General features: G+C 39.4%; 1 protein-coding gene across 9 annotated transcripts in view; it reads left to right on the forward strand.

Moving 5' to 3' along the window:
- The window catches only part of TRIM2 (tripartite motif containing 2), a 241076-nt gene that overhangs the window by 194535 nt on the left and 31906 nt on the right, over positions 1-14635 (forward strand). For all 9 annotated transcript variants that reach the window (XM_056802777.1, XM_007496221.3, XM_007496222.3 and 6 more), the window contains 3 exons: positions 6632-6783; positions 8796-8976; positions 11994-12717. In XM_056802777.1, coding sequence (XP_056658755.1) covers positions 6632-6783; positions 8796-8976; positions 11994-12717 — 1057 coding nt within the window. The remainder of the gene's footprint in view (positions 1-6631; positions 6784-8795; positions 8977-11993; positions 12718-14635) is intronic.

Consider the following 14635-nt stretch of genomic DNA (forward strand, 5'->3'; position numbering starts at 1 on the left):
GGAGATTGGATCTCAAAGCATATCAGCCTACTCTCCCTCTGAGCAATTTATGGTTCTCCAGCCTGCGTTTCTGGCCCAAACGACTCTTGGGTGGATAGAATTGGACCCAACTGGATACTGAGCTCTTTTCCTCTGGCTCAGTATAGTCCTGGTACCCTATCCCACTCTGTTGGTTTCTCAATTCTCTGTCTTGGCACTGACAGTTGAGAGACCTGCCCACTGGTGTTAAAGGGCTAATTTTCACTGGTTATCAGATCTTTGCAGCACTGATACTATAGGACTGGCTGTGACAACTGTCATGGCAGAGCAGATTCTCACAACCTAGAGCCATGGTCTTCATAGGCACTGGAAAGAGAGAGGGAAGATGGGTGTAGGGTTGTGTTTTGCTGTAAGCCCATCTGTCCAGTTCTTGGGTATGCTATTGCAGCCTCAATGCTGGTAGCATGAGAAGAAGTGGAAGAAGAAGTGAGTGAGCACAAGCTCAGTAAGCATCAGTTATGAGTCATTTCATATTAATCTTCTTTTGGATTTTAGACACAACTAAAGTTGCTTTATCTTTGCCATATAACTTCTTTTTGGGAGAGGTTGTGTAGATCAGAGAAACTGTCTAGTTCTCCTTCTTGTTGTTCATGTGATCCAAAAGTCTTCCCAATAAATACTTAATAAGGGGGCAGCTAGGTGGCTCAGTGGATTGCGAGCCAGCCTAGAGATAGGAAGTCCTGGGTTCAAAGCTGACCTCAGATGCTACCTAGCTGTGTGACGCTGGGCAAGTCACTTAACCCCCATTTTCTACTTCTGTGAGGGCAAACCTATGGCATGTGTACCAAAGAGGGCACACAAAGTCATCTCTGTGGGCATGCACCCCATTTCCTGCCAGAGTTTGTTACTAGAAAGGCAGAGGGACTTGGGTGGAGCTACTCCCTTCCCCTCTCCACCACACCTCCCTGCCCCTCTGCCTAGTAGCCCAATGGGAGTGCTTCCGCCCCCCTCCCCCATCTGGGGTAAGGCAAGGGGCAATGTGTGCATGGCACTCGGTCTGGGGGCAGGGCATGGCACACAGTCTAAGGAGTGGGTCACAGCACCTGATCTCTAAAAGGTTTGCCATCACTGCTTTAGCCATTATTATGCTTCTGCCTCAAAATCATTACACAGTACTAATTCTAAGATGGAAGGTAAGATGGGTTTTTTAAAAAAAAATATTTAATAAAGACATTCAAAGCAGTGGCCTGGGGATACAGATTTAAAAAATGAAAAAAAATATCCTTGCTTTCTAAGCCTTTGAATTTTCCTGAGGGTAGCAGTGAGATACAACATATGCATTGATAAGGAAACACAAAATACATATAAAAATAATGCAAAGTAATTTCAAGAGCAAGAGAAGAACATCTGGAAAGGGGACATATAAGAGGTAGGAATGAGCTCAGCTTTGAAAGGAGCTTAGAATTCTATGGGACAAGAGTGAGGAGAGAGAACAAATACTAAACAAAGAATGTCATGTACAAGGACCACCTAGCTGACTAATTTGGTTGGACCATAGAATCTTCAAAGGGAAATCCTACTTAGTAAGCCTAGAAAGATCTACTGGAGCCGGATTGTAAAAGGCTTTAAAGTTCAAACAGAAGAGTCTATGTTTTAACCTCAAGGCAAGGGAGACCCACTGATGATATCTGAAAGAGGTTGGCATGGTCAGACTTGGAGGTCAAAAACATCAGTTTGGCAACTATGAGGAAGACTGATTAGAGAGATAAGTTGAGAACTTGGTTTTTGGTCCCAAGATCCTGTTTAGATCATTGGCTTATATTTTATTCCCCACCTCCTCAGGTCTAGATTATTTTCACTGGATTCTTTCTTTATACTATATGAAGGCATGCTGCCTCTAGGTCTATCAGTCTCATGGCCTTGTTAATCAGATCACTTTTAGCAGTCACAACTCAAAAAGCAAAGAATCTTCACAATGCTCGCTAGCTTTTATCTAGCACTTTAGAATTCAGAGAAGTCCTGGAAGAGGCTGCTTCTGAAATATGGCATGTGGGATGGTGGCCACATCCCTCATCCCACTCCCAAATGCCCCATTGAGTCTGGGCAGTGGTCCACGTACACAGGTGGACAAGTTTATGATACTCCCCCTACCAGGGCAGGTGCAGTGAAGATGAGATGAATCCTATTAGCTCTATGGGAGGCAGGGAAGCAGAGCAGCAGCTTGCCATCACTGGTACACATGACCCGAGCCCTGTCGGGGGAGAGCTCTTTAATTCTCTGTGACTTTGACCTTCATCTGCAAACTGGGGCCCCTCATGGTAGTGATAGCACAGGATTATTGTGAGCCAGAACAATTGTGAATGAAGGCATTTTACAATTGCTGGGCATGAGCAAACTGGAAATAATGCATTCATCTTTTGGAGGCAAACCAGCATTGGCAGGCTCGTAGGAACTTCATCGACTAGGGACACATTCCCCAAAGTCCCCCAAGCAGAGACAAGAGGGGAAATTGTCTGTGAGGGGGAGAACCCTCTTTTTTCCATATTGTTTATGTTTTCCTTGAAAATGGAGGTTATACATTTTTTAAGGGCAACTAAAATGCTTATGACTTTTTAAAATTTTGAAATACTTAAGTGATTTTTACATAAAACTTTCTGTAGTCCCAGATCATCATAATTTAATATATACACAGAGGACTGGACTATGACTCAATACAAATGTAAGGGCAGGTTTTCTTTTGGTCTCTAACAAGTACCAGAGATATTTTTTCAAAGTTTTATTTGATTTTTATACAATCTTTTTTGACCTTAAGCTTCATCTCCATTGAACTCTTCCCCTGTAATGAAGAGAAACAGCTGAATAAAACCAACTGACACAATGACTATGTCTGACAATGCATATCATGTTCTTCAAATGTCTTCCCTACACACACACACACACACACACACACACACACACACACACTACTAGAGGTGAGAGTTGTCAATCAACGTTGACAATAATTATTCTGGGGTTTTTCACTCTTTTTAGTTTTGGGTTTTTGTTTTTTTGCTTTTTTATTGCTCATCTTGTGTACATTATTATGATCATTGTCTATATTATCTTTCTACCTATGCTTTTTTTTTGCTTTTTTATTGCTCTTTTCATGTACATTATTATAATCATTGTCTATATTATCTTTCTGCCTATACTTACCTAGCTCTATCAGTTCATATAAAATTTCCACTATTTCTCATAATTCTTTAAAGCGATTGTTTCCTGTGACACAATAACATTGCCTTATATTCCTCTACCAAAATTTGTTTAGCATTCCTCAGTTAACGGGAGCCCCCTTTGGGGATTTTTTTGCTTCTATATAAAGAAGCATTGCCAATTAAACAAGAGAAGGAGAAAGGGCTAAGCACTCCCTTTGCCTGAAACCTCTCTCTTGTTGAATTTTGGCCCAGAGTCGGGGGTGTCCCAGTAGTATAGCATCAATTTACTTGAACAGAAATATAAAGGATGATAGTGTGCTCAATTTGACTGAATTACAAAAGAAACGGCACACTTAGGACGTGCTTTTGGAAAGATGCTTTCCATCTTGCAGAATGCAGAAAGCATCTTTGATGTTTGGATCAGGAATAAAGCCTGGGACTCTGCCAACCGTATTCATCCTGCATCTTATTGCCAAGACCTTTGCATGAGACATCCTCTGGTTCCTCTTGTTTCTAGCCTGCTTTGAATTCCTCCATTTTCCACAACAAAAGCAAAAAAATTGTTCTTGGGTTTGGAATGATGCCAAATTAATGTATCCTGGGAAGGCCTAAATTGCTCTCTGACACGCATACCATATTTGTAACCTGAGGTTCTTAAAATAGCCAGAAAGAAGGTGGGGTAATTAGGGTTTGGGTGTGGGGCACCAAAGATAGCCAGTGTCCAGAGGGAATGTCTTCTTCCTGAAGTGGCATTGCCAGCTCCCAGTTCTATAGTATTACCACCCTCAACATTTAACTAAGCTCCAATCTGATACCCATTGTTGGTCTGACCCTTTCCAGGGCCCTCCTTCACTTCCCCTTCTTCTCCCACTTCCTCCCAGGAGATTGGGGTATTGGAAAGTCCTAGTAGACCTTGCCAAGAAGGATCAAGGGGTTTTAAAGGGTACACATAAGGAAGACTGCTTTGATAACATACCAAATTGAATATAGCATATGCTTTTTTTTTTTTAAGCTATACATCATGAGTCTTCTTTTTCAATTCTTTTTTTGGTATATGGAAATTTTCATGTTTGTGTTAGGTTAAGAAGAATAACAAATAATCATGAATAGATCTTTCTGGTTCCTTTCTTCCCCTTTCAGATTTCCAAACTCTTGGAATCTTCTCTAATTAGCTTACATACCATATTCAATGACTCATCTGTTAGCAAAACAAAGGCCAACAGTTGGAATTGAAATGTAAAACATTTATTTGGGATAGAAACGAATAGCAAAACAATAGAAAGTAATCATAGCTTGTATCCCATGATGACAGTGTCTTTCTCTCCAGAATTATTTGGGGTTCATTTCTGCCAAAGATTTCCAGCTCCAATAAGGGAAAACTGGGCAATGTCTTATAGCCAGTGTTTGTCTCAAAGAAGGCAATGGGGGCAAGTTTAAAGATTTCAGTGCAGAAAGCCTTGGGTTCCCTGCTCAAAAACAGCTACTATTAGAATATGAAGCTTTTCTGAATCCAGAACCTACTTGTTCTGCTTCAATAAGGAATTCGCAACCTCTCTCTCACTGCTTTTCTTAAGCCTTCCATCTTGCCTTTCTCATACTCATTGATGTCTTTCTTCTTCCAACACTTCCCCTCTCTCTACTCTCATCACAGTGTGCTGGAGTAGATCAGCTCTTTGACAAAGTAGGATTCTGCTTTCATTCAATCAGCAGTAATTCCTTGGGACCTAGGGCCTCCTGGGAAATGTAATGTCCTCCTATAAGCTATAGGGGGATGACACAGGTGCTTTCAATAAGACATTCTTTTTGCAAAATCCCAGGAAAAAGTACCAATACATCTTTGCTGTCTGCCCATTTTTTCCAAATCTGCCAGGGCTCTCTTATTGTGAACAATATTTTCAATTAGAAGTTTATTCAAATGAATCTGTTTAATGGAATGAGAAGGAGTTCTTCTGCCCAGTATCTGCCCCCAATTTGTCTGTCAAGAAATAAAATGCATGCCATCTACTGTCTGCATAACAAAAAGATATTCAAACTCCACTCTGTGGTCCATTTTAAGCAGCATAAAGAACAATATTCTACAACCTCCTGGAGATGATTGTAATGGAAATTTTACCTCACTATGATGCAGAGAGACAGTAATCTTAAATAATTCTGGTTGTCCCCGGAAGGAGCAGTCATTACCTGCTACAGGCTCCCATTTAGGAAATACTATATAAAAACATGGAGAGGCAGCATGTCACAATGGTTGGAAGGCTAGAAATAAATATTTTCTGACTTGAAGTCTGTTCTAGACTTCAACTGGATAAAGGTGGCCTTCTCAGTATGTAGAATTTTAATTAAATAATGCCCTAATTAGAAAAAAATTATAATTAAATAAAGATTTTTCTCTTCCCTTCTCTACTTCTCAGTGATCTAACTAACTAGTTTCTGGGAGGAAACCCTTTTTATTTTTTATTTTTTTTAATTTGATTTAAAATTTGTTTTTATTTACATATTTGAGTAATCTCTTGTGGAAGAACCCAGAGCTCCTGGAAGATGGATTTAAGGGGTAACCAGACTTCGAGTAGGAACCCTTTAACCTAATTAAAATCATATCTAAATCTCCAACCTTGGTGAGATTGAACAGTTTAGGAAAATGATTCTCCAGAATATTCTGGACCTTTTAATTGCCTCTCACTGTGTTTGCTATATCAGTGTAGTTTACTTAACTTTCATCCAGGGTTGCTATGAGGATCAAATGAGATAATAATTGTAAAGCACTTAGCACAATATACTCTCACATAGGAAGCACCATATAATATGTTATCATGCCTCCCAGGGGCCATTGCAAAGATTAAAGAAGATAATGCACAGAAAGCACTTTGAAACCTCAAAGCACTTTACAGATATCAATAAAGTACGCAGAACCACAGGAACAATTTGCACTGAGTCCACAGTTATGTAAAGACAATCAACACCAAAAGACAGAGGAGCCCTAATCCAAGCAGTTATTAAATAATCATATATATATATATATATATATATAGAGAGAGAGAGAGAGAGAGAGAGAGAACTTGCTATATAAAAGGCCTAAAATATAGATTAACAAATAATAAAGCAAAACCCTTAAAAATTGTGACAACAGTAGCTAAGATTTATTTTTGAAGTTTTACAGTGTATTACATATTATCTCATTTGGACCTCACAATGATCCCTTGAGGTTATAATTACTATTATTATCCCCATTTTACAGATGAGGCAGAGAGAAGATTAGTGAATTGTCCAAGGTCACTTAGCTAGTAAATGGCTGAGATGGGATTTGAACTCAAGGCTTACCGACTCCCAAATCCATCTCTCTATGCCATTTATTATTAATTATTGTTGTTTTCAGGAAAAATATACTATGTCAGTCTAGCCAAGAGGGGGTAATACTGTATTCTTCCTCATGTCCAACTTGGAAATGTTCTTGTGCCTCTTAGGTGATGGAATTTTACTGCCAGTCTTGTGAGACTGCCATGTGTCGTGAATGCACTGAAGGGGAACATGCTGAACACCCCACAGTCCCCCTCAAGGATGTGGTCGAACAACATAAAGCTTCTCTCCAAGTCCAGCTCGATGCTGTCAACAAAAGGTAAGCAGCCACGTCTCACTTTTCCTCCCTGATTCGCTGCCACAAGGATGTTGTTTCACCTCATCATCCATCTTAGCAGGACTTTCGTCCAAAGTAGGTTAGTGGGGTCACGTTACCCCTCGAGGAACTGGTATTACAACACCCATTTCCCTACTGCTCACAGGAACAACCTTGGCTCTTGCTTCTGTAACTACTGGCTGGTTTGGAGGCAGGTCCTCTGTGTTGAGCTCAAACCTAGTTGGATAATGAGCAGGAGTGTTTGCAATTTATTCAGCATGTTTCAAAGTATTCAATCAAGGGGTGCTTACAAGGGAACCAAGAGATTCACATCAGGATTCAGCCTCATTTAAGCTATGACCTGACACCCACCATTGGCCACTGCTGCCTTTTTGGAGTTCTGATCCATCAGAGTGCAACAGACTAAGGCTGTGTTCTGCTTTTCCCATGTTTATTTGCTTAGGGTGAGTCACTAAACCACTCTTTGCCTTAGTTTCCTTATCTATAAAATGAGTCTCATACTACCTCTAGTGCCCACCTCACAGGTAAAGGGAATTATGCACATAAAAGTATTTTGTAAACTTCAAAGCTCTGTAACTTTAATGTAACAATAATGTAGTAACTTTAAAGTAACAATAATGGAGTAATCTATACGATACCCACAATAATGTAAAGGCAAACAACATTAAAAGAGTAGGACTCCCTTTTTTTTTTGGAATCAAAATAAGAAAGAAAGGAAGGAAGGAAGGGAAGAGGGAGAGAGAGACACACACATAGAGAATTCTTATAATAAATAGGTATGTTTGAGTAAAAAGCGAATTTACATATTGACCAGGTCCAAAAGTGTACGTGTAATTCTGCATCTTGATTCCATCTCTACTCTTGTTCTTCAACACGAGACCTCTGGAATTATAGATGGTCAGTGCATTGATCAATATTCTCAAGTCTTTCAAAGGCATTTGTTTTTAAAGTGTTGCTTTTGTGTGAATTGCTCTCTCTATGCAGAAAGTTTTCTTTTAGGGCTCAGAACTAATGTAGAATGAGTTTCATCATTGCTTGTTCCCAACACCAATAAAATCAAAGGTCCAGATACCTCTGCCCACTGCCCCAAAATTAAAACTCACATTTCTAGATACACTTTACGAAGCTCTTTATGTACAGACATGATGAAAGACATAGAAATGATTTTTTGATTATGTATCATGTTTGGAGAACTAGCTATGTTACAGTTTAGTGCTGTTAATCAGTAGACATGTATTAAGTGCCTACTATATGCCAGTAACTGTGCCAGGTACTAGAGATACAAGAATGGACAAAAGAAAGCTACCACTCTCAAAAAGCTCACAACATAAGTCGCTTTTTGGCACCTTAATTTCTCATGAATTTTTTTCTTTTAAATCATTTTTTAATTTTCTCAATTACATATAGAAATCATTTTCCCCTCCCCCCACCATTCTTTCCCCCAAAAGTCAGGTGATATGATATAGTACATATATTATATATGTACTATATTATATATATATGTACTAATATATAATGTATATATTATCATATAATATTTATTTCCCTGTTTGTCATGTGTTGCTTACACAAAAGAAAAATTCATAGAAGCAATAAAGGGAAGAATGGCATGTTTCTATCTGCCTTTGAACTCTGCTCCTTGTATAGGGATGGGTAGGACAGCCTTTCTATGGATTCTGTGGACTTGTCCTGGATCTTTGCCTTAAAACGTTTTTCTCTTAATTCTTACCTTCCAACTTAGAGTCAATATTTAGTATTGGTTCCAAGGCAGGACAACAGTAAAGGCTAGGCAACTGGGGTTAAGAGACTTGTCCAAGATCACACAGCTAAGAAGTGTCTGAGGTCATATTTGAACCCAGGACCTCCCATCTGACTCCAGGTGTGGCTCTCAATCCACTGAGCCATCTTGCTGCCCCCTTGCCTTAAAACTTTAAGGTTTTAAAAGCAGCAATTTTGAGTTCCAAAAAATAATCTTTCATGATTTTCTTCCTTAGGCTCCCAGAGATTGACTCTGCACTTCATTTCATATCGGAAATCATCCATCAGTTAACCAACCAAAAGGCTAGCATTGTAGATGACATTCATTCCACCTTTGATGAGCTCCAGAAGACTTTAAATGTGCGTAAGAGTGTGCTGCTGATGGAGCTGGAAGTGAATTATGGCCTTAAACATAAAGTAAGTGATTAGGTCTTTGATTTTTTTTAAGTGAGATTTGTTTCCTTGTTTTTCAAGTAAATGCATGTGATCTCTGGGTGAGGATTTTACCTTCTTGGGATCTAGAAGTACAGAGCAATCCCCTCATGAATACTGAAGGGCCTGTTATACTTTGTGTACTTAATAAACTCACCAGATGAGTGTTCAGGGATGTTTTCCCCCTTTTAGCACTTGCTGAGACCTGAAACTTTAAGCACCAACTTATAGGAAATGATCCTGCTCCATTCTCCCCACCCAACATAAACACACAATCACACACCTGAATAAATGCACAGGGGTACACACATGTACATGTCACTAATATAAAAAAAAGAAAAATTGGTTGCTCAGTAACTAGATTACACTTCAATATAAAGTGATCGTTTTTGGCTGCCACTTATTAAATTATTTTTATTAGCATTCATTATTTTTTTACAATGGAATAATAAAAAAAATAATAACAATATCCTCACAGTAAATACATCTAGTCCCTCCAAACAAATCTCCACAGGTACCATGTTTAAATTTACACATCTCATTCTGGGTTTTAAGTCCATCACCTCTGGCAGGAGTTGAATGCTGATAAGCCTCCTTTGGACCTCTAGAATCCTGGTAGATCATTCCTTTCATCAGAGTTCTAAAGCTTGACTGCCCCATCTGGAGTGTTTGCTCACTAATGCCTACATCATTCCCTCCAAATACACTTGAGTCTGAACATAGATAAGCCATCTCCATGCATTCTTTCTAGTTTGTCTACAAACAAAAACAGAAATAAAAAGTAGGTGACCTCTCTAGCCCACAAAGGCTTTTTCACTGGTGGAGTTTTGGGTTGTTTTGATCTCTGCAGTAGTGAGAAGAAAGGTCTAGAATAATGATTATTTCAGATGTTAAGAGGATCCATCTGCTTGCCAAGCTCTTTGTTGTGAGCTAACCACCTGCTCACTTCAAAACCCAGTGTCCTAAGCAAATTAGGCGAATAGTATACTTGTCAGATCTTTGGGAAAGGAAAGACTTTAAAACCAAGCAAGAGCTAGAAAAAAATTACAAAATGTAAAATCAACAATTTTGATTACATCAAATTAAAAAGTTTTTGTACAAACAAAACTAATGCATCCAAAATTAGAAGGGAAGCAACAAATTGGGAAACAATCTTCATTACAAAAACCTCTGACAAAGGTCTAATTACTCAAATTTATAAAGAGCTAAACCAGTTGTACAAAAAATCAAGCCATTCTCCAATTGAAAAATGGGCAAGGGACATGAATAGGCAATTTTCAGTTAAAGAAATCAAAACTATTAATAAGCACATGAAAAGTGCTCTAAATCTCTTATAATCAGAGAAATGTAAATCAAAACAAATCTGAGGTATCACCTCACACCTAGCAGATTGGCTAACATGACAGCAAAGGAAAGTAATGAATGCTAGAGGGGATGTGGCAAAATTGGGACATTAATTCTTTGCTAGTGGAGCTGTGAATTGATCCAACTATTCTGGAGGGCAGTTTGGAACTATGCCCAAAGGGCGCTAAAAGACTGTCTGCCCTTTGATCCAGCCATAGCACTGCTGGGTTTATACCCCAAAGAGATAATAAGGAAAAAGACTTGTACAGAAGTATTCATAGCTGCACTTTGTGGTGGCCAAAAATTGGAAAATGAGGGGATGCCCTTCAATTGAGGAATGGCTGAACAAATTGAGGTATATGTTGGTGATGGAAGACTATTGTGCTCAAAGGAATAATAAAGTGGAGGAATTCCATGAGGACTGGAACAACCTCCAGGAATTGATGCAGAGTGAGAGGAGCAGAACCAGGAAAACATTATACACAGAGAGACTGATACACTGTGGTACAATCAAATGTAATGAACTTCTCCATTAGTGGCAATGCAGTGATCCTGAACAACTTGGAGGAACCTACGAGAAAAACCACTATCCACATCCAGAGGAAACACAGTGGGAGTAAAAACCCGGAAGAAAAACAATTGCTTGAATACATGGGTAGAAGGGATATGGTTGGGGATGCAGACTCTAAATGAACATCCTAGTGTAAACAACAACATGGAAATAGGTTCTGATCAAGGACACAAGTAATACCCAATGAAATTGGGCAATGGCTGAGGGAAGAGTGGGTAGAGGGGAGGGAGGGAAATAATGTGAATATGGTAACCAAGGAATAATGTTCTAAATTGATTAAATAAACTTATTCAAATGAAAAAACAAAACCACCCAGTGTCCTTTGAAACAGGCAAAGGGCAGGGAAATGGGGGCAGGAGAGCTGTGTGTGCCTTCAAGAATTCAGAAGCATTTAGCATTTTAGAAGACTTCACATTGACCAGTCAACCACAGAACAAGAATCTTCTAAGTATTGATTGTGTGTAGAGCACTGTCTGCTAAGAGCTGATTGGACAAAGACAAAAACTCCCAGATCCTGTTCCCAAGGGGCTCTTCCTCAAAAAGGAGAGATGGCATGGAAAGAATTATGTGCATCCAACATAGAGATAGTATAAATGGAAGGTAATTGAGAGAGAAATGAGTGGTCAAGTGTAAAGAGGTTGGAGTGTTTCTACTACTTATAAGTTTGCCCATGTGATGTTGGGCAAGTCATATATCCTCCCTGGGTCTCCATTTCCTCATCTGGAAGATAAAGGGTTTGTATTAAATGTCAGTCTAGGTTCCTTCCAGCTCTCCACTGATGAAACTATCATTCTGTGAACAGGTTCCCATTTAAAGTGGAATTTGCCACCAACAGGTTTGTCTATACAAGGAAACATTGTAAGAACCCTTCAGTGAACAGGTTTTGTAGCCTTATCTTTGTCTGCCCAAGACAGGACCACAAAGCAAGCCCTTCTCTTCTTCCCACCCTCCTGCTTCTCCTTAGCCCTTCTCGAGCTGATCTCATTTGACTGGTCTGATGATGAAAGGATCATCTGATGATGATCCTTCCTAGTTGTAGGGCCAAATCTTATCCTGCCACTAACCAGGCATCTTGCATTGCTCACAGGTCCTTCAGACCCAATTGGACACTCTGTTGGAGGGACAGGAGAATATCAAAAGTTGCAGCAATTTTACTGCTCAGGCCCTCAACCATGGCACTGAAACAGAAGTCTTGCTAGTTAAGAAACAGATGAGTGAGAAGCTCAATGAACTTGCCGATCAAGACTTTCCCCTGCAGCCCCGGGAAAATGATCAGTTGGATTTCATTGTAGAGACTGAAGGACTTAAGAAATCTATTCACAACCTGGGAACTATTTTAACCACCAATGCTGTGGCCTCTGAAACAGTTGCTACAGGTGAAGGCCTGAGGCAGACTGTGATTGGACAGCCTATGTCAGTCACTATAACAACCAAGGACAAAGATGGGGAGCTGTGTAAATCTGGGAACGCCTATATCACTGCTGAACTGAGTACTCCTGATGGGAGTGTGGCTGATGGAGAAATACTTGACAATAAAAATGGTACTTATGAATTCTTGTATACTGTACAGAAGGAAGGAGATTTTACCCTCTCCCTGAGACTTTATGATCAGCATATTCGAGGAAGCCCATTTAAACTTAAAGTGATCCGTTCAGCAGATGTGTCTCCCACCACTGAAGGTGTCAAGAGGCGTGTAAAATCTCCAGGAAGCGGTCACGTAAAGCAAAAGGCTGTGAAAAGACCCGCAAGCATGTATAGCACTGGAAAAAGAAAAGAGAATCCAATTGAAGATGACCTGATCTTTCGAGTAGGTAAGGAAAACATGAAAGCTTACTGAAACAGACATTGGGGAAAATTCATTTCTGTCTACTGATAGCTTGAAAAGTTTTATTAAAAGCAAGATTTGTTGAGAGTTAAATTTCCTGCTTGAAAAATGTTGTAAGATGCAAGATTGCCCAGCTAGGTGAAATTTTGTTGTCTCCTTTAGATTAGTGTGGGGGTCATATTTCCTATGTAGACTGTAAGCTTCTTGAAGACAAGGAATGTGACATTTTTCATTAAATCTAAAAATGGGCAGATCTCCCCACTCAGCTTTTAAGTAGGGTGTTTACAGTTTTGGTGATTAAATCTAAAAATGGGTGGGGGAGTTAATTTCATTTTCACAATCAGGGGAGAGTTAAATTTTATCTTCACAAAATTAATACCACTATGACCCTGGACAAGTCACTTAGCCATCCTGAGCTTTTCCAGCTTCTTCCTTGGTAAAAAGAGGGGTTGAACTAAATGACCTAATTCTAAAAACCCCATAATTCCATCTGCTTGTCTCATTGTTTGTCTTCATGGTTAAAGCTGTATTTTGCTGAAGGCTGTGATGACATCAATTGATTGGATCCATTCAGTAATGGAGGTGATGTGACAAATCCTTTGGCAACCCAGCTGTCAGCTGGAGTAATTAATTGCCACTTGGGTGCACAGGTGGCAGAGATGTTCAATCAATCAATCAATCAACAAGCATTTATTAAGCAGACAGTGAAGGATTTCTTCTTTAACTCTTACCTGCATTATGAGTTATACTCTTCGTCTAGACTTCATCTTTTGCTCCTTGCTTTTGGGTGCTACTAACTGAGGTTTAGGGACCAGAAACTATTTCTGACCAGAATTTGCTGGGCTTGAGAAATAGTAGTTGTGTGTTAGCTACCCACATATGCTCAGCGCTGTGGCAGGCTATCTAGAATGGTAATTCAAACCTCTCTTTCCATTGGCTAAAAGGAGGAAACCTTTTGTCAGGATTACCAGAACCCAGTTGTTCCCAGTGAGAAAAAGAGAGAGAGAGAACAGATTTCATTGACCATTAATTACCTCTGCCTTAGAATTTCTAATTGGTTCTCTTATGAATACTTTCAGCCTTTATCTTAGCATCTTAAGTAAATTTTTTAAAAAGCATTTATTTATTAAGTACCTATTCTTTTCTAATCATTGTGTCTACTCTCATGTCCTATCTCTAAGGGAAAAGGAGGGACCAAGGGATGGCCTTTTTGGACCACATATAGCACTCTTCAGTTACTGATATATCATGTCTTGTAGTCTGATGGAATAATTTCTTCTTTCTAGGCATTTGAATCTAACCTAAATAACCTGAATGATTCTACAAACCCTATTTAAGACTGAAAGACAAACATGAGTACAAATGCCTGTTACTAGGGAGACTTCCATTCAAAGCCTTTTTTGTGTATCCCAGGGAAGCAGCATATTAATTACATATTTAAATCACATCTGACTGCACTTTCACAACTTCCCACAGCTTCTGGTTTCTTCTCTTTGTTCTGGGACTTTCTTGAGGAGCTCGCTGAACTAGCTTATGGTGTCTAGTCAGCAAACTGGAACACCAAAGAAAAGAATTCCTGACATTTCAAGGCCCTATTATCTTGCCCAGATGCTCAGGTTACTTAGCTAAGACATTTCCATTTCAAGGCAGTTTTTAGAGATGCTGTTAGATCCCAATCATCATTCATTCATTAAGGCAACATAATTAGGTTTTCAGGGTTGGGGAGGAGAAGGAGAGAGTATTAAGTATCTCTTCTTTAGAAAACAAAAGCAGTCAAAAGACATTTCAGGCAGGAATCAAATTCTAAGCTTCCAAAATTTTGTAGCCAAGTTCTGTCCTAGAAAACAACAACAACAAGAACAACCAAACCCTCCCATTGATGTCATGGAGAGCTTTGGAGAAAG

This window comes from Monodelphis domestica, chromosome 6 (genome assembly GCF_027887165.1).
Source record: "Monodelphis domestica isolate mMonDom1 chromosome 6, mMonDom1.pri, whole genome shotgun sequence".
Taxonomy (NCBI): domain Eukaryota; kingdom Metazoa; phylum Chordata; class Mammalia; order Didelphimorphia; family Didelphidae; genus Monodelphis; species Monodelphis domestica.